This window comes from Meriones unguiculatus, chromosome 6 (genome assembly GCF_030254825.1).
Source record: "Meriones unguiculatus strain TT.TT164.6M chromosome 6, Bangor_MerUng_6.1, whole genome shotgun sequence".
Taxonomy (NCBI): domain Eukaryota; kingdom Metazoa; phylum Chordata; class Mammalia; order Rodentia; family Muridae; genus Meriones; species Meriones unguiculatus.
Window position 1 is genome coordinate 61,436,693 of NC_083354.1, and position 21,153 is coordinate 61,457,845.

The following is a 21,153-nucleotide window of genomic DNA, read 5'->3' on the forward strand; positions in this document are numbered from 1 at the left end:
CCTTGATTGTGAGGGTGGATGTGTGAGTTTACTGAATGTCGCCAAGACTTCCTTCATATACAGTTGCACTCCTGGCACCTTCAATTACCCTGTCAGGCTTTTCTTCTCCTCTGGACACACATGACTATAGGAAGCTGTAATCTAGTACTTTAGTGCTGTTTAAGTATTTCCCTCTGTAATGTTATTGCTTTTATTGCTATGAAACATTAAAATACTATTAAATATAAAAGATTGTTGACTGTTTTTTTCCCCATCTGTTTTTAAGACAGGGTTTCTTTTTTTTTTTCTTCCATTTATCTATTTATTTATTTAACCATTTTACAGCCTTATCTTAGCCTTCTTTCTCCTTTCTTCCTGATCTCTCCATTAATCCCCCCACCATTATCCTTCTCAACGAAGGGTATATACGTCATGGGTACAAACCCACCCTGGCACCTCAAGTCACAGCAGGACTAAGCACATTCTCTCCCACTGAGGCTTTACAAGGTAGCCCAGCTAGGAGAAAGGGATCCAGACATAGGCAGCAAAGTCAGAGACAAACCCTACTCATATTGTTGGGGAGCAAACCATATGGTGACAAAGATGAACATATGTTTATATGAACATATGAACATATAAACATATGCTACATATGTTTAGGGGGTCTAGGTCCAGCCCATGCCTGCCCTCTGGTGGGTGGTTTAGTCTCTGTGAGCCCCCATGTGCCCAGGTTACTTTATACTATAGGTCTTGTGGTGTGCTTGACCCCACTAACTCCGTCAGTCCTTCCTCCCACTTTTCCACAAGTCTCCCCTAGTTTGTCATATTTTTTGGCTAACACAAGGTTTCTTTATGTAGCTCTGATTCACTCTGTACACAAGGCTGGCCTGGAATTCACAGAGATCTTGCTGTATCTGCCTCCCAATGCTGGGATTAAAGCTATGCTCTCCTTTCTTTTCTCCTTCCTGTTTTCCTTTCTTCCTTCATTCTTTCCTTTAAAAAAAAGTTTTCCAGGCCTACCAGAGAGGTCCTCTGAACGACTACCCAGTAGGGAATTGAAGCAGATGCTAAGACTCATAGCCAAATTTTGGACATTGTGCAGGTAATCTTAGGAAAGAAGAGGGAGAACGAATGACCTGGTGGGGACGGGAATCCACAAGGAGAGAAACAAAACTAAAAAATCTGGGCCCAGGGGTCTTTATTGAATGGTCCAACCAAGGACCATTCATGGATATATCCTAGTACCCCTGCTTTAATGTAGCCCATGTCAGCTCAGTCTCAAAGTGGGTACCCTAGTAAGGGGAATGGGGGCTGTCTCTGATATAAACTCAATGGCTAGCTCTTTGATCACATTCCCCTCAGGTGGGGGCAGCCTTACCAGACCTCAGAGAAAGACAAATACAGCCAGTCCTGATGAGACCTGATAGGCTAGGGTCAGTGGAAGGGGAAGAGGTCCTCCCCTATCAGTGGACTTGGAGAGGGGCATGGAAGGAGATGAGGGAGAGACAGTGGGACTGGGAGGGGATGAGAGAGGGGGCTATATCTGGGATACAAACTGAATGAATTATATTAAATTTAATAACAGTAAAAAAATCTATTGACCAAAAAAATCGGTAAGGAGCTCTTTTGAATTATTTTCCTATTTATTTATTTTATTCACTTTATGGCCCGATTGAAGCCCACCTCAGTCTCCTCTCAGTCCAACCCCCATCCATTCCCCAATCCCATTATCCTCTGAGAGGTGGAGGCCCATCATGGGCACCATCCCACCCTGGTACATCAAGTCATAGCAGGACTAGCTGCATCCTCTCCCACTGAGGCCAGACAAGGCACCCCACTTATGTGAAAGGAATCCAAAAGCAGGCAAAAGAGTCAGAGATAGCTCCTACTCTAGTTGTTAGGGAACCTACCTGAAGAAAAAGGTGCACATGTGCTATATATGTATAGGGAGCCTACGCCCATCCCATGCATGCTCCTTGGTTGGTGTTTCAGTATCTTGGACCAAGGTTAGTTGACTTTGCATGTCTTTCGGTGGTGTCCTTGACCCCTCCAGCTCCCTCAACTCTTCCTCCCACTCTTCCACAAGACTCTTCCAGAGTCTTGCCACTTGTTTGGCTGTGGATCTCTCCATCTGCTTCTATCAGCGGCTGGATGAAACTTCTTCCAAGACAGTTATGATGGGCCCCTGTGTACAAGCAAAGCAGAGCATCACCAATAATATCAGGAATTGGCTCTCTCTCATGGGGTGTGTCTTAAGTTGTGCCAATCTTTGGCCTTACTCTGTCAGGCATTTCCTCTCCACTGGCTACACAAGAGCGTAGGAATCTGTAATCCAGTACTTTAGTGCTGTATAAGTATTTCCTACTATAATGTTTTACAGCCATTAAATAATAAAATGCTATTAAGGGTAAAAAATGGCTGAGTATCTGTGCTTCATATATTCCACCCAGAACACTTCCTTTCATGGTGGTTCTTGTTTGTTGTTTGTTTGTTTTTGCATGCAGGTGAGAATTACTAATTAGGATTTAGGCTCTAGTTTAATGAAAGAGCCATGGGTATGTTCAGTACACTGAGCTGGATTCCAGCATCCTAAAAATATTATGTATCTATGTGAGTTTAAATTAGTGGTGTCAAGCCGGAGCACAGGGATGCACTGGAAGCAGATTTATTCATCCTTGAAATCTTTGGATCCATATTTTATCTAATCAAATCTAATTATTTATCATCTGAGATAGAAAAAAAAGCAGTTTCTCATCATCCTAAAAGAAGGGATTATTTTTTTCTGAAAAAAAAAAAGTGATTTTCTCTTATTCTTTCACTTGCTTTATTCTTAAGCTATTTTTATGTTTGCAACACCCTCGAATTAAATGTTAATTAATTCTTTCTCCATAATTTTGTAGTTTTCCAGTCTCTGAGTGCACACAAACCCCTTCCCACACTAAACAAATTCTCTCTTCTTCTGACAACCACTACTTGTTCTGTTACTAGAAAAATACCCAGAGTGTCATGTGCATTTGAAAACCCTGGAAGAAATGAGTTGGAATGTCTATCTGAGGCAAATTTCTTTGATCATCCCAGATTTTCAGGAACTGATTCCCAAAATTTCACTTTCCCTTTGGCCCTCCAGTCTGCTATCTCTGTTTTATGCACCTTATTCCTAAAGGCATAGTGAAAGTTACACATTTTAATGTCCCAACATATAAGCAAGATTTGACTGTATTTACCATTTGGCTTTTTATGTATAGCTTGACTTGTGTGAAGCCTAGGCTCTAAACAGAATATTACAGCAAGGACACTACAGACAGAGTCCTGAGAACTTAGGGTGTCCCTTTAGAAAACATACTGCATATTGTATTAGAAAAGACTATAATGCTTAACACAGTAGACATCAGATATGCCATTTGATTACTACCTGCTTAACACCAGGTATTTGAGGAGAATATAAGGAAGCAATTCACTTGATCTGAAAACAGGAATAGTAAGCTCAAATGGGGTAGAGTGTCTTGTATTTCTTATGCAATCATTTCTGCTAGAAATAGAGACAGAAAACTTCATGGGGTTGCCTTTGTATTGTGGCCAGTATCCCAGATAATCTCCAAATCCCTCATTTCCTCAAAAGCAACATTCCAGCCATAAAACATCACATTTGATGCATCTTTAGCATAAACCCTCATACCTATGACTCAGGGAACCTTGCAGAAGAGGCAGAAAGATTGTAAGAGCCAGAGCACAAGGACACCTACTTCAGAATAGACACACAGAGTAAGAGGGAGGGAATTGGAGGAGGGTTCATGGGTGAACATTATCACTATATGAGATCTGAAATTTTCTTAAGTTAATAAAATTGTTTTAAAACAGAAATCACAGAAGAACAGTCATGGGAGCTCAGTGGCTTACCTCCTGTTCAAAGTTTCTCAGATGCACTATTGTGGTGGGCAAATTGTGTACATTTGGCCACATTTAGAGCATGATGGATTACAAGTCCTTTCTGATTTTACTGTTGTTTCAGTCTGCTGAGTTTGTATCTGATAAATACCTGTACGCATACATTTTAAAATTTATTCTCTTATGCAATACAGCCTTACCACAACCCCCTCTTCATTCAATCCTCCCAGTTCCCATCTCAGCCTCTGTTGTGTCCAGCATCCACATTTCCTTTTCTCCTCAGAAAAGAGCAAGCCTCCCAAGGATATCTACCGAATACCTTGAAAAGGGTACAGTAAGACTAGACTGGGGTCTTTTCTGAGACTGATACTCCGACCAAGGAGCATGCATGGTGATAACATAGAAACCCTAGACGTAGTCCATGGCAGCTCAGTCTCCAAGTGGATTCCCTAGTACTGGGAACAGGGTCTCTCTCTGACATGAACTCATTGACTGGCTCTTTGATCACCTCCCCCTGAGAGGTGAGCAGCTTTACCACCCCAAAGAGGAAGACAGTGTGGGCAGTCCTGAGGAAACCTGATAGGCTAGGGTCAGATGAAATGGGAGGAGGACCTCACCTACCAGTTGACTGGGGAAGGAGCACATGGGAGGAGAAGTGGGAGAGAGGGCAGGATTGGGAAGGGATGAGGGAGGGGGCCATAGCTGGGATACAAAGTGACTAAATTGTAATAAATAAAAAACTTAAAAATTAAATATTTATTTTAGATGCATCAGGCAAGAGTAGAGGTCTGATCTCTGATATTAGAAATAAATTGGGACTTTGTACCAATGTTCATTTAGGTGTCATCCACCCAAAGAGCATCAGACCCGTCTGATACCTTTTTCACAGAGGCGGGACCTGGGGCATCAAACCGCATGCAATCAGACATGCTCTTCTCTGGGTCCAAAGTGGCTGACCCTGAGTGCAGTGCTTAGCCTCGCATCCTGAGCGTAACATTTTAGCTTTTTATGGTAGCCAACCATGCTTGGGGAGACTGTCCTGCTTCAATGGCTGTAAAGGCCTGAATGATCATGGCTGCATTACGCTGTTGTGAGACTCTAATCTTACATATACACCACAGGCAAACCAAGGAGACCAACACAAAAAAAAGGGGGAACTGTAGAGAGCTGCGTAATGCCTTGCCTTAAAGATGGAGCTGGTTTCCGCCTTCTACCTTCCCCATAGTGAGTGCTCTCTGTCACAAACAACTCCATATTTGGCTAAGGCTGAGGATCTGGCTTGCTTCCGTGTATGTGGACCTATCTGCATTGCCCACGAGGCATGCTGGGGTTGGCTACTCAGAGGCTATTTTAAGCTGTGGGCTGGCTTTCCCCAGGGTGAGAAGATTGTTCAAGGTTCCTGAATAAACTGCATTGAGAAGAACAAAAAAAAAAGATCAGAAAGAAGGAGAGGAGGACCTCCCATATCAGTGGACTTGGGGAGAGGCATGCATGCAGAAAGGGGGGGAATATGGGACCGGGAGGGGAGGGGGGAGGGGCTTATGGGGGGATACAAAAGGAATAAATTGTAATTAATAAAAGTTAAATAAAAAATTTTAAAAAAATTAAATATTTAAAAAAATTAAGAAAGACTAGACAGAAAAAGGCTGGGCAAGGCAACCCAGACAGTGGGAATGGATCCTAAGAGACAGTGAAAGAGTCAGAGACACCCCACTCACAGGGTTAGGAATCCTTCCCCCAACACACACACACACACACACACACACACACACACACACACACACACAGAGAGAGAGAGAGAGAGAGAGAGAGAGAGAGAGAGAGAACATCAAGCTGACTACCTTAATATATGCAGAAGACCTAAGCACAGACCTAGGCATGTTCTGTGATTGCTGCTTCAGATTCTGTGACCCTCTAGCCCTCCTTTGTTGATTGTGTGAGCTGTGCTCTCCTGGTATCCCCAAACTTCCTGGTCTCTACAATTCTTTCCTCTTCCACGAGGTTTCTTGAGTTTGAGGGGAGCTCAAGATGGAGATCTCTGGCTTGAACTATTTCTTTGTCAAATGTTTGGCTGTGAATCTCTGCATCTGCTCCAATAAGCAGCTGAAGTAACCTTCTCAGAGGCAGATTACACGAGGCCCTGATATATGAATATAGGAGAATATTAGAAGTCATTTCATTCAGTTTTTTTCCTCCTACCCTAGGTTTCTCGCCTATCCAGCCTCCAGTTCCTGGTCATCCAGGCAGCGTCATGCATGGGCTTCTTCTCCTGGGGTGGGTCTCAAGTTAGACCAGTCATCAGTTGGCCTCTACTTCAGGTTTTGTGTCATTATTGTGTGTACTGCCAGCACACGTTGCAGGTAGGATGAATTGTAGGCTCAAGGTTTGATAGCCGGATTGGTGTACCACTGGATTCCAGTACAATACTGGAAGTTGCCTGGATAGAGAGATGGCTGGCTGGATCAGGCTTTGTATTCTCCATTACTAGGAGTCACCCTTGTAAATTCCAGGCACTTTCCATTGCATGAGATTTCTACTGGAAGAGTTTAAGTTAGCTTGGGTATAGTTAGCTTGGGTATAACTCCATTTTTAAATAAAGAGCCATCTTGACTGGGAGCTGAATTCAGGTACCAGGAAATATCACAGAATAAATACTTTATAGAAAACAGAGACAATCTCCCTGGCAATAATCAATGAGAATCTGTTGAGAATCAGGTGGGAAAATTCTCCCCAGTGTTTCAGATATACTTTAAAAGAATAGCCATTGTGATCATATGTCTTAAGCAATTGTGCCTCAGAAAAGGTCACCTTGACCCTCTAACTTTTACCTGATCCCATAACATCAAGGCATGAACCCCCTGCTTGCTGTCATGAAAACTTGTGACCCCCTGTTTGCTGTCATGGAAACCTGCTGCTCACGGTCTCTCCCTTTAGAAACCCTGCTCACTCAGGGCTCGACATCCCACTTCTCTACTGCTGTGTCTATGAGACTTGCGTCCTGAGTTTGATCACTCTTGTAATATAGCTCTCTTGCTCTTGCATCCAGTTGTCTCCTGGTGGTCTAGCAGGCCAATCAGTTCATGTCAGAGATCGTCCCTGTTCCTATCACAATGGAACCCACTTGGACACTGAACTGCCATGGGCTACATTTATGCAGGGGTTCTAGGTTATCTCCATGCATGGTACTTGGTTGGAGTATCAATCTCAGGAAAGACCCCTATACTCGGATAATTTCCTTCTGTTGCTCTCCTTGTGGAGCTCCTGTCCTCTCCAGGATAGGTTTATCCTATATTATATGTCTATATGAGTGAGTATATACTGTGTGTCTTTATGCTTCTGGGATACCTCACTCAGGATGATATTTTCCTATTCCCACCATTTACCTGCAAATTCCATGATTTCCTTGTTTTTTATTGCTGAGTAATATTCCATTGTGTAGATGTACCACAATTTCTGTATCCTTTCCTCAACTGAGGAGCATCTGGGTTTTTTTCCAGGTTCTTGCTATTACAAATAAAGCTGCTACAAACATGGTTGAGCAAATGTCCTTTTTGTATACTTGAGCCTTTTTTGGATATATGCTTAGTGGCATAGCTGGATCTTTACTTTTCTTTTTGAGTGGTTTAGATATCAGAGTGACTGTGGCCACATAAAATAAAATTGTAAATGTTCCTTTTGTTTAGACTTTGTGTAATAATTTCAGAAGTATAGTGTTAACTTTTCTTTGAAAGCTTGGTAGAATTCTTTCCTAAAGAAATACGGCCTTGGACTTCTTTCTTTCTTTCCTTCCTTCTTTCTTTCTTCCTTCTTTCCTCTGTCTTTTTCTTTCTTTTTGTTTTTTATTAGAAGACTTTTACTGACTGTTTTTATTTTCTTAGGCGTTAAAGTTCTATTTAAATCATTCATCTTTGGTAAGATGTCCTATCAAGAAAATTAGTCACTTCTTTTCAATTTTTGAATTCTGTGAAGGAAAGGTTTTTAAATTATGACCTAAAGAATCTTTGGATTTCCCCAACATCTGTTGTTATGACCCAATTTTGTGTCTGAGTTTTTAATTTACATATTCTCTGTTCTTTTTTTTAAATTTAGTTTGGATAAAGGTTTGGCAATCTTATCGATTTTCTCAAAGGACAAATCTTTCTTTCATTGATTCTTTGTGTTGTTCTCTTTGTTTCTATTTTATTAATTACAGGCCTTAGTTTGGTTATTTATCGCTCTCTACACCTCTTGGTTGTGTGGGTGTTTTGTGTGTTGTTTTGTTTTTCCAGAGCTTTCAGGTGTACTGTTAAGTTGATAGTATGAGTACATAAGCATTTAATGCTATGAATATCTATCTTGGTGCCAGTTTCATTGTGTCCCATAATTTCAAGTAAGTTTTGCATTGATTTTCATTAAATTCTAGGATGACTTCAGTTTCTTTCTTTATTATTTCCTTGACCCAGTAGTTATTAAATAGAGAGTTGGTTAGTTTTCATGAATGGATAGGCTTTTATTTTTTTCTGGGTTTCTCAAAATCCAACTTTCATCTGATGATCTGATAGGATGCAGTGGGTTATTTTAATTTTCTTTTGTTTATTTTTTTAAAAAATTTAATACAGTTTATTCACTTTGTATCCCAGCTGTACTTCCCTCCCAGTCTCTCCCTCCCTCCCTTTTCTCCTCCCATGTCCCTCCCTCAGTCCACTGATAGGGAGGTCCTCATCCCCTTCCATCTGACCCTAGTCTATCAGGTCTCATCAGGACTGTCTGCATTGTCTTCCTCTGTGGCCTGGTAAAGCTGCCCACCCTCCTCAGGGAGAATTGATCAAAGAGCCGGACACTGAGTTCATGTCAGAAACAGCTCCTGTTCCACTTCCTAGGGAACACATTTGGATACTGAGCTGCTGGAGACTACATCTGTGCAGGGGGTTCTAGGTTATTCCATGAATGATCCTTGGTTGGAGTATCTATCAGTCTCAAAAAAGACCCCTGACCCCAGATTTTTTTTTTTTTGGATCTGTTGTTCTCCTTGTGGAGCTCCAGTCCCCCCCCAGGTCATTCTATCTCCCCCTTTTTTATAAGATTCCCTGTACTATGACCAAAATTTGGTTATGAGTCTCAGCATCTGCTTTAATACCCTGCTGAGGAGAGTTTTTTCAGAGGCCCTCTGTGGTAGGCTCCTGTCCTGATCCCTGTTTTCTCCATCTTCCAAAGTCTAACCAGTTTGCCTTTCTGAATAAGGATTAAGTATCTTACCAGGGTCTTCCTTCTTGCTTAGCTTCTTTAAGTGTACAGATTTTGGTATGATTATCCTATATTATAGTCTAATATCCACTTATAAGTGAGTATATACCATATGTGTCTTTCTGCTTCTGGGATACCTCACTCAGGATGATCTTTTCTTGTTTTCATCCATTTGTCTGCAAATTTCATCATTTTCTTGTTTTCAATTGCTGAGTATTATTCAATTGTGTAAATGTACCACAATTTCTGTATACATATCTCAACTGAGGGACATCTGGGTTGTTTCCAGATTCAGAATCTTATGGATAAAGTGGCTATGAACATGGTTGAGCAACTGTCTTTGTTGTGTATTAGAGCATATTTTAGATATATGCCTAGGAGTGGTATAGCTGGATCTTGTGGAAGCACTATTCCTAATTGTCTGAGAAACTGCCAGATTGATTTCCAAAGTGGTTGATATGCCCATCCTAGCTCCTGAATAATGGCATGTAAACTTTTATTTTTTATTATAAGCTTCAGGGACTATAGCTGAGCATATACTGAGCTATTCTAACACTGGCTTACTTTCCAGCTGTGTGGCTCATTGCCTGCCATCTTAGTCTCTCTCTTATACCTCCTTGCTCATCTGTGTCTTCATGGCAACTCTCTTCTGAGGATGCCTTCCCCCAAACCCAGGACCCCATCACTGGGTTCAGAAGTCCCACCTTATCCTTTCCTTCCCTGATATTGGCTATTCAGCTCTTTATTAACCAATCAGAAAGTTAGTAAAAAACAATGTTTACACAGCATTGAGGCAAGAGATGTTTCATAGAAACTACAGTGCCAGCCTCTAAGATCAACAATAAATAAATGGGACCTCATGAAACTGAAAAACTTCTGTAAAGGAAAAGACACTGTCATCAAAACAAAACAACAGCCTACAGACTGGGAAAGGATCTTCACCAACCCTACATCTGACAGAGGGCTAATATCCAGTATATATAAAGAACTCAAGAAGTTAAAGAGCAACAAATCAAGTAATCCAATTAAAAAATGGGGCACAGAATTAAACAGAGAACTCTGTGTAGAGGACTGTAGAATGGCAGCAAAACACTTAAAGAAATGCTCAATGTCCTTAGCCATCAGGGAGATACAAATCAAAATGGCCTTGAGATTTCACCTTTCACCCATCAGAATGGCTAAGATCAAAAACTCAAGTGACAACACATGCTGGGGAGGTTGTGGAGAAAGGGAACCCCCCTCCATAGCTGGTGGGAATGCAAACTTGTACAACCACTTTGGAAATCAATCTGGCTCTTTCCCAGACAAATAGGAATAGTGATTCCTCAAGATCCAGCTATACCACTCCTAGGCATATATCCAAAGGATGCTCAAGTACACAGCAAGGACATTTGCTCAAACGTGTTTATAGCAGCTTTATTCATATTAGCCAGAACCTGGAAACAACCCAGATGTCCCTCAGTTGAGGAATGTATACAGAAATTGTGATACATTTACACAATGGAATAATACTCAGCAGTTAAAAATGAGGAAATCATGAAATTTGCAGGCAAATGGTGGGACCTGGAAACCATCATCCTGAATGAGGTATCCCAAAAGCAGAAAGACACACATGGTATATACTCACTTATATAGACCTATAAGATAGGATAAATATACTGAAATCTATACATCTAAAGAAGATAAACAAGAAAGTGGACTGGGGTTAAGATGACCAATCCTCACTTAGAAAGACTAATGGGATGGACATTGGATATAGGAGAAAACAAGTAACAGGACAGGAGCCTACAGCAAAGTGCCTCTGAAAGATTCTACCTAGCAGTGTATCAAAGCAGATACTAAGACTCATAACCAAACCAAGCAGGGAATCATATGAAAGAAGGAGGAATTAGTAAGACCTGGAGAATACAATAGCTCCACAAGGACCAAATATATCAGGGCACAGGGGTCTTTCATGAGACTGTTTCTCCAACCAAGGACCTTGTATGGATATAATCTAGAAGCCCTGCTTGGATATAGCCCATGGTAGCTCAGTGTCCAAATGGGTTTTCTAATAAAGGGAACATGGACTCTGACATGAACTCAACACCAAGCTCTTTCACCCCCGCCCCTCATGAGGGAAGATCAGCCTTGTTAGGCCACAGAAGAGGACATTGCAGCCAGTCCTGAAGAGACTTGATAAGCTAGGGTCAGATGGAAGGGGAGGAGGTCCTCTCCTGTTAGTGGACTTGGAAAGGGGCAGGGAGAGGATGAGGTAGTGAGGGTGGGATTCGGAGGGAATAAAGGAGGGGACTAAGGCTGGGATACAAAGTAAATAACCTGTGATTAATATAAAAAAAAAGAAAAGAAAAAAGAAACTACAGTGCCAAAGCCTGGACTGAAACCAGATCTCTGGGTACAGAAATCAACTTTTGAATACACAGTGCACAAAAAACTATCTCTAACAGTAAGAACTAGCTCTGCCCCCTACTGGTTAAAGCACTTGGAAGAGTAAATCCTGTACCTCTCCTGGGCAACACAGTAGGGCTGGCCCTGATGAGGAAGACACTGGTGAGCCAGTCCCAGGGTTTGAGAGCAAGAGAGCTATCCCAGCCCCTCACAGGCTGCAGCACTTGAGAGAGTGGGTCCAGTGCCTCTACTGGGCAGCATAGTGGAGCTGGCTTTGGGAGCATGGGTGTGGATGAGCTGCCCAGGATTAGGGCATGAGATCAGGAAAGCTGACCTTGCCATCTGCCCATGGCAGCACTGGGAGGCCTATCCAGAGAAGCGCTGGAGAGCTCACCCTGGTGGTGGTGATAAGGGAGAGTCAGTAGGCCAACCAGCTCTGCTATCATCCAGGCTCAGATCTGGGGTTTAGAGTTGGTCCATCCCAACATCTGTATCATCTGTGAAGGACTGGGACATATGAAGTGGCTGGCCAGTCCTGCTGATCCAAAACTGTAGGAGTTCTATAACATAGGGCAATAATAGGATGACTGATAGGAGTCCTAATGAGGATCCCATATTGATGAATCAGAAAGACAGAGATCTTGAACCAGACCAATGATTCATTGCAATGTAAAAGTGAAGATGTGTAGTCAGATTTCAGTGAGTTTGAGGACAGCCTGGTCTACAGAACTAGTTCCCTGGCAGGCAAGGCTACATACACACACACCAACCCACCCACCCCTCTCCCCACATAAACTCTATCTTGTGTCATTTTAAAATAAAATTGGCCAGCAAAATACACATCAATGCTTGAAACCATTAAGATAGAATCCTACATCTAAATAATATTTTTATGATTCTAAATCCAACTGAGAGTCCTGAGCATATTTTAAAAGGGCTTTAGTTCTGAACTTGAGCTTCACTCCTAATTAATACTCCTGACATGTATGCAAAAACTAATAAACAAACAATGAAATAAGAGAAACCTGCTTTAAAAAAAGGTGTTCTGGGTAGACTATGAGGAATACAAAGAAAAGAAAACATAGTTAACCATGTTTTATATTTAATAGTATTTTAATGTTTAATGGTAAAAAAGTAACATTATATTAGGAAATACTTAAACATCACTAAAGTATTGGATTACAGCTTTCTATCAAAATGTGCCATCAAAAGAGAAGAAAGGCCTGGCAGGGTAATTGAAAGTGCCAGGAGGGTAACTGTATATGAGGGAACTCTTGGCTACATCCATGAAACTTACGTATCCACCCTCACAATCAAGGAACACACCAACCCGGCCCACTGGCTTCTCTATATAGTGATGAATTACTGGACAGGTGGTGAGGAGACTGTACTGATTACCATGTTTCACACACACAAGGAGAAATACACCCTCAGGTTCAGTCTTCTGCCTAGCATTTGTTAAATAGTCACCCGCACACACTCCGATAGCCCAGTCTTGAGAGTCCATTAAATCCATCTCCCAGTAATATTTCCTAGAGAAATATTTCCTTCTCCTAGAGAAGAAGCTCTGTGATCCACAGGAAGCAAAATAGTGTCCAGCCGATTCCACAGATGTCTCCTGATAGTGAGGGCTAAAGCTGAATCTTCTCATGAACTTAAATAGGTTCATCTTGTCATGGAGTAAGATTGCATTTCCAAAGAATATGTTCACTGTAGGAAGAGGCAAGAGGCAACAATTTAGTTGAAATGACTGTTTACACTTCTTAGGTGAGAGAGGTACCTGGAGATTGCCTGAATTACAAAAGAGAAGGATAAGGTTAGCAGGTTAAATGTGGCACAAATACTCCAAAGTCAAGAAATTCACAAGAAACAGAATGGGATCCTGATGAAAAATTTGCTGATGCTGTAGAGGTGGCTTTTAATTACACCTGGCAAAGGGAAGACGTGTGCATTGCAGCTATGTCTGCAGCAAAGACTGTCCTTACCCATTTCCATTAATAGTTATTTCTAAAATAGAAGCAGTGATGATGGTATTTTTATTTGCATGTAAGCACACACATTTATACAAAAGTAAAGACTAAACTTGCATTAGAAGTGGTTCCCTGGTTGTAACTCTCTGGCTTTAACCCCTGCCTCCTCTGATACTCTTTCCATATGAAGTTACAATTCACATTTAGATCTAACAGGGGAATAAAGACGCTGCCTCTTGACCTATCCATTTGTTTTATTTTTATTGCTCATGATATATGCCTTCGTGTATATAGTTATTTTATGTTTATTTACATCTTTTTTGATACAGAGCCTTGGTATATATTTTTGACTGGCTTGGAACTCCCTATTTCAAACAGGCTAGCCTCAGACTCATGGGCAATCCTCATGGCTCCACATTTTAATGTTGGGATTACAAGTGCACACCACTATATTTATATATTTTTAAACTAAGAAGTGTAATGTACTTTAAAATATTCAACTGCTGAAGTGATTAAGGGAAAACAATCACATAACTCCAACACTTAGAATGATTTACATTGTCCTGAATTAATTATCATTTCTTATGTCTCAAGGAACAAGTGTTACTACATTTTCATCCTGGATCACATACAACATTATATTCATGTTCATTTATATTCGTTGTTTGTTAAATGACCAGGTGAATAAACGATATTAGAAACATGACTTACAATAACATGTCCTTCAGGGGAGGTACAAATTCATATGTACAAAGCTTATCTCATTGTTGAAGGGCACCTCTGGTCATAGTGCTGACACTCACCTTGGAAGAACTTGCACCTCTCAATCAGTCCAATGATGGGCAGGGCAATGAGCTCTGGTTTCATCACCTGGGGCATGCACAGCTGCACTGATTCACTCCTGCAAGAGAAGAAGACCTGATCTGCCTGGTGCTAAAGACACCATCACAGTGATTAGGAGAAATCCTCACTCCAAGTTCAGACAATGACTCAGGAGTTAAATACCCTCCCACACAAGCCTGACAACTAGAGTTCAATCCCAGGAACCTGTGGTGGAAGGAAAGGATTGACTTGTGAAAGTCATCCTGTGATCTCCATGCATGTGCAATGGCACACTTCCATGATGCACACACATACAGAAAACACACCTAATTAGTACAAGTAAACATTTGTCTGAACATCTTTCACACAAGCATTTTCTGATATCATAGTGACATCATGATCAGAAAACAGGGTTGTTTCCTCTTTTTGAAGCCCTTCTGGCTACCCATTTGTTTCTCCATGCATCCTGCCACTTCTTCTACTACTAGAAAATAAAGGTGATGGACCTCAAGGTTTATGATTTCAAAAGTAGATCTTTTATCACCAAGCCCTCTTTTATACACCATTTCACTATGATGTAGTAATTGAAGGTACTTTCTGGTAAAGAACAGATTTCATATACATGAAACCAATCTCAAACATCATATATAAGCAATTGAGTATTATTCCTATCTAAGTATGTTTTTAGTTTGCTAAGGCAGCTTGGTCAACTTTGTAGCCTAGTTTAAGGATCCTGGCTTGCACTGATGACTGTACTCACCTTCTGAACACGTCTTCCATGTCCTGCAAAGACAACAAAGTAGTTAAGATTTCTGAAGAAATGGCATTCAGTGTTTGATTATAAAGTTCAGATAAATGTCAGTCATCATCAAACTGATCCACCTTACAAATTTATTTTCATGTCTCAGGATAATGCCAACCAAGATTAGCAGAGGAGATATCTTAATGAAATTACACAGTGAAAGTACCATTTATAAAGAAAGTGCATAGTGATTGTACTGTGCTTTGCAAAGGGGACTTCCTTGAGCCTGTCTACAAAGCATAGGAATATTTTTTATGAAGAATGCTTCAAAACTGTGACTTCACCCCTGACTGGTACCTCATAGCTATGATTCCAGAATTTAGAGTTTTGAGGCCTTATGACTACTGTGAGTTGCAAGCCAGCATGCACCACAAAAGAAGTCCATATATCAAAACCACTATTTCCCAAAGTACCCTCAAATACCTAGCTTTAAAAAGAAGAAATTAGGTAAACTGTGTATAAGTAGAGGCAAAATATTCAAGTAGAGGCTCACTGGAATGTTTGGTAACAGGAATAACTTCATTTGGGATTTCAGAGAAGGAAACTACAAAAGCAAAAAAAAATGATATGATATTTAATAGGAAATCTACTGACACACTGTCAAAAGCTTGTTCTTTTAAGGTTATGGCAAAGACTAGTATCTCCAGATTATCCGTGAAAAGGAAATCCACTGACAATAAGTGCAGGGAATGTAGACAGCTATCTTAGATGTAACAGTCACAGTGTGGGCCTCAGATAACAAAGCCCTTCATGAACTCCTCCATGCTCACCTGGAGCAGCACCACATATGGCTGCTGGGACATTGTCATCAGCTCCCGATACATTTCTATTAGTTGATTCATTTTTTGGACCATGGAGGCTTTGCTTTCCCAGAGTTTCTCTAAAAGAGGTTGGCCTTCATTTTCCATACACTCTATATGTTTCTTTTCTTCTTCATAGAGGATTGGATGTACTTTCCTATACTCCATCCTGATCATTTCTTTCTGAAGAGACACGTAGTCCTGAAGAAAAAGGGACATTCTAGGTCACATTTATAGAGTATTTTATCTTCTCAACTGACTTCTATGCTTAAATTCAACTAGTGAATCCTGTCAGTGTGCTGCACACTGATTTGCTGTACCCACTTTTCAGAAATGTAAATTATTTTATTTCATTTAATTCTTCTTTGTTAAAGGCACAATCAAACAAACTCATCATTTTCTCTAAGAATTTTTAATTTTATGTAAGAAGTGGGAAATAGTAAGAGCTGGAGAGGACAGGGTCTCCACAAAGAGAGCAACAGAACTAGAAAATTTGAACACAGGGAACTTCCCAGAGACTCATACTCCAACCAAGGACTATTCATGGAGATAACCTAGAACCCCTGCACAGATGTAGCCCATGGCAGTTCAATGTCCATGTGGTTTACATAGTAATGGGAAGAGGGACTGCCTCTGACATTATCTGACTGGCCTGCTCTATGATCACCTCCCCCTGGGGGGGGGAGCAGCCTTATCAGGCCACAGTAGAGGACAATGCAGCCACTCTTGATGTGAACTGAAAGACTAAGATCAGAAAGGAGACGAGAACCTCTTCTATTAGTGGACTTGGGGAGTGGCATGCAGGCAGAAAGAGGAGGGAGGGTGGTATTGGGAGGGGAGGAGGAAGGGGCCTATAGTGGGATACAAAATGAATAAAGTGTAATTAATAAAAAATTAAAAAAAATTAAAAACAGAATTTTTATTAAATTAATGAGATCCTGAGCCACCTGAAGAAAGGGTATTCATTGTTAATTCATATGCTCACACAAATATGAAATTCTGCAGGTAGTAATTAAATATCATGACACAGCCATAGAGTCAAGGCACTGTGCTGAACTGGCAGCAAGTCACTCATTAGTCTCAACATTCTCTGCCACAGCTTGGCCATGCTCTCTGAGTGCAGAGTTGTATACTACACTCAGAATTAGAGGCCTGCAGAAAAGGTTTTCCTAGTATCAACAACCATGCATTATTCTCAACTTTTTAATGAGCAGGTTTGCAAGAGAGCTGCCTCATCCTATTTTCAAGCTGATTTTCAGCATCTGTATCATACGCACCGACCACTGATTTGTCATTCTGTTCCCTGCCTTTAGATTCTCCTGATTTTCTTGGAGCTTCTCCCATAAAGATGCCATTAGATTTAGAAATCTCTCCTGTAAAAAGTAATAAATATCCACTTTAGGTAAATACATAGTACTGATGAATTCTTAGGCAATGAACACATTACTGTAGGGAGAGTAGAGGAATCACAGTATCCTTTATGTTTTTACTGTTGTTGTCTATGAATTTTAGATTACAGGGAATAGAAATAAAAAGTACAACACAACCCTTTGCTAGGTTAAAGTGATTTATAAGCCTGACTGTCTGGGTAACTTGTATCTGGTTGGGATTCCCAGATCCTTCTCTCTAGCTAAACCCAATGTATTTTTTTTTTCTCATTTAATCTCCAATAATGGACAGTTTTAAAGACATGAATTTACCATATCATTTTCCAGTGACCTGAGCATAGTGAATCATAAAACTAGAAATTGTCTTTACATTATTATTTTCTGAAACTGTGTTTACATTTGTGATCACCCTTTCTCCATTAACTGTTTTGAAAAAGTCTCCATTCAGAATGCAATTGCTTCGGTATCATCAGGACAGGCATCTTCCTGTGCTCTGCTAAGCTCCCTCTCTCCAGCTGTCATATTCTCTCAGAAACATCACTTACCATTTGCCCCTCAGCAGCTGCTTCAGTGGGACAGTGTCTGTGACCCTTGTGCTCCTGGGAGTCAGAGCACAGTTGACAGAGGAGGACCCTGTTCTCCTCACAGAAGATCCTCTTTGCCTCCTTGTGGGTCACACACTTGTGCTCCTCAGAGCTCAGGTACTTCATGAGGCTGTCCTGTCTGGCAATGTGCACCAGCTTCTTCAGAACAACGTTGGTTCTGAAGTCCTTCTGATGGGATGGATGCCTACACGTGGGACAGTGGACAGGAACTTGGAGATCTTCCCAGGAAAGGCAGAGGCAGGCCTGACAGAAGCTGTGGCCACAGGCTATGGTGATTGGGTCTGTTAGGCAGCCCAAGCAGATGGGGCAGATGAGCTCTTCCTGGAAGGCCTGTGAGAAGCCTGACTCCATTTTCCTGGGGAAGGAAACAGAATTACTATTATTGGGCACTAGAGAAACAAGAAATTTCACAAAATCTGATTCAAGTTGTGATTCAGTTCTCTCTATGGCAAAATAGGCTTCATTTTTTTTATTACAAAAAAGAAAATGAAGCATAGGTCTATAGTTGTTGATAATTCCTGGCACACTTTTTGAGATGGAAACACAGAGGATCTGATGACTTTCTGTGTCATCCCATCTGCAATTCTCCTGGAGACTTCAGCCCAGATTGGTACCTTGATTCAAGGCCATTGCCATGTTTGATGTTGTAGAAAATTCAATGTGGTAGAAAAATTACATTATAAAGTGATCAAAGTCTATCAACTCCACAAGCTGGCCTTTCATTTGGGTTATACATTAATAAAACACCTCCTTCTTGTCTAGCCAATAAAATAAGCCCTACTTCACACCTTCTCCAGTAAATGCTTTTGTTTGATCTCACATTAAGTTTCAATTGTTCCACCGCTTGCCAAGAATAATACTTTATGTTGGCTCATAACTCAAGGATATTGGCCATCATGCTGTGAAAGAAATAGTGGCAGTAGTTCAAAGCAGGTCGTCTCCTGGCATCCAAAATCATGCAGTAGGAAGCAAGGAAAGCTTATGCTAAGTTCCTCTTCTGCTTTTTCTTAATTTGAGCCCTCACCTCATAAAATGGTGCAATGATATCAATAGAATTTATGGTGGATCTTTGCATCTGACAAATCTAATCCAATAATCATTCACAGACTTGAGCAGTCATTTTCATACCAATCCTAAATAACATCAATTGAATACTAGGAAAACCCTCCATGGAAATTGGTTGCTTCCCAAAGACACAACTCATGCCTTGAGTTTATAAGGGAAAATCTTGAGACATAAATGAAGCTCACATGTCTATTTGGTTATCTAACCAACAGGGTTCCCATTTCTCATCTCTTTTATCTTTTACAAAAAAAAAAAGGAATCTTGCTTTGATTGAGGCCAATTTTGTGAAAATAACTTAAGTTTCTGGGATTTGACACTGATGGAGTCAAATAGTTTTATAGGTGGTTCAGAAATAACTCAAAATCCAGGACTAACACTCATTTTCAATGATTAGAAAAGAGATTGTGGCCATAACTTCTCTGATGGTCATGTTTTTCATGAAGTTAATTTTTTGTATATTAAACAACTCACCCCATAATTCTTTGGAAGTACACAGAGATAATTGTAATCAGAGAAACTGAAGATTTCATCAGACTTTAACCAGAATGTACTATTATAAATAGAATGGTGTGACTAGTGCTGTCTTTAACTGCATGTAGGATTCCAACTCAATATCAAACTCTGTCAGGAATAGCCAATTCTACCAACATGGTAGACTATCAAGCAGCCAAGAAGACTCAATGCAATTCTTATCAAAATTCCAACACAGTTCTTTACAGACCTTAAAGGAAAAATTCTCAACTTCATATAGAAAAATAAAACAGCCAGCATAGCTGAAACAATCCTGTACAACAAAACAAAATACAAGAACCAAAAACTTCCTGAGTTATCACAATCCATGATATCATGCTGTATTACAGAGCAATAGTAATAAAAATCACATATTATGAGTGTAAAAACAGAGAGATTCAGGAAAGGAATTGAAGACTCAGAAATAGACCCAGATACCGGAGTTTTTTACGAAGAAGCCAAAACCATACAACAAATTATGTTGGTCTCACTCAATGTCTGTATGCAGAAGAATGCAAATAGATCTGTATTTATCACCCTGCACAAATCTCCACTTCAGGTGGTTCTAAGACCTCAACATAAAACATGATACACTAAATTTAATGAAAAAGAAAGTGGGAAATCGACTTGAACTCATTGGTACAGGAAACAACTTCCTAAACAGAATACCAACAGCTCAGACACTAAGATCAATAATTAATAAATGGGACCTGATGAAATTGAAAAAGTTCTCCAAGGCAAAGGACACTCTCAATAGCACAAAACAGCAATCTTCAAAATGGGAAAAGATCTTCACCAACCCTACATCTGACAGAAAGCTAATATCAAAAATATACAAAGAAGTCAAGAAATTAAACACCAGCAAACCAAAACACCCAATTAAAAAATGTGGTACAGAGCTAAACAGAGAGTTCTCAAGAGAGAAATCTCTAATGATCAAGAAGTACTTAAAGAAATGTTCAATGTTTTTAGTCATCAGGGAAATGCAAATAAAAATGACACTGAGATTAGATCTTACACCCATCAGAATGGCTAAGAACAAAAAGTCAAGTGCAGCACAGTCTGGCAAGGATGTGGAGCAAGAGGAATGCTCCCCCATTGCTGGTGGAGTAAAAACTTATACTACTACTGTGGAAATCAATCTGGAGTTTTCTTAGAGAATTGAGAAATGTTCTAAATCAAGACCTAGATATACCATTCCTAGCTATATATCCTAAAAATGCTCCACCATACCACAAGGCCACTTGCTCATCTATGTTCATAGCAGCTTTATCCATAATAGCCAGAAGCTGGAAAGAACCTAGATGCCCCTCAACTGAAGAAAGGATGATGAAAACGTGGTACACTTGCACAATGGAATACTACTCAGAGATTAAAAACAGAAAAATTTACTTCTATTCTGTTCCTAAATATCTCTAAATTCTGATATATTTCAAAATAATTTAGAGCATTTAATCATTATATATTATATGTATATCCATTATTTGGAAGTGATGGTTTTGCATCTATGCAGTACATACAAAAGAAAACACCCTTAAAATATTTTTTAGTTTGGCAAAGCACAAAATTGAAAAGTATCTTATAACAATCTTCCCAGATCATCACATCAGACCATCTCAAATGTTCATAATGACAAATCTAAAAATATCCATAACTTTAACCCACATTATATAAGAAGAAAGATGACCAAAGGGCAACTAAATCACTTTTTTTTGT

General features: G+C 40.2%; 1 protein-coding gene across 1 annotated transcript; it reads right to left on the bottom strand.

Annotated features, from left to right (window-relative positions):
• Positions 1-12,667: 12,667 nt before the first annotated feature.
• LOC110540472 (tripartite motif-containing protein 43B-like) lies at positions 12,668-18,213 on the bottom strand. The gene is made up of 5 exons (XM_060386139.1): positions 17,803-18,213; positions 15,840-16,070; positions 15,028-15,050; positions 14,249-14,346; positions 12,668-13,266 (listed from the first exon to the last, which is right to left on the bottom strand). Exons 1-5 carry the CDS (start codon positions 18,211-18,213, stop codon positions 12,668-12,670), a joined length of 1,362 nt encoding a protein of 453 aa, XP_060242122.1.
• Positions 18,214-21,153: the final 2,940 nt, after the last annotated feature.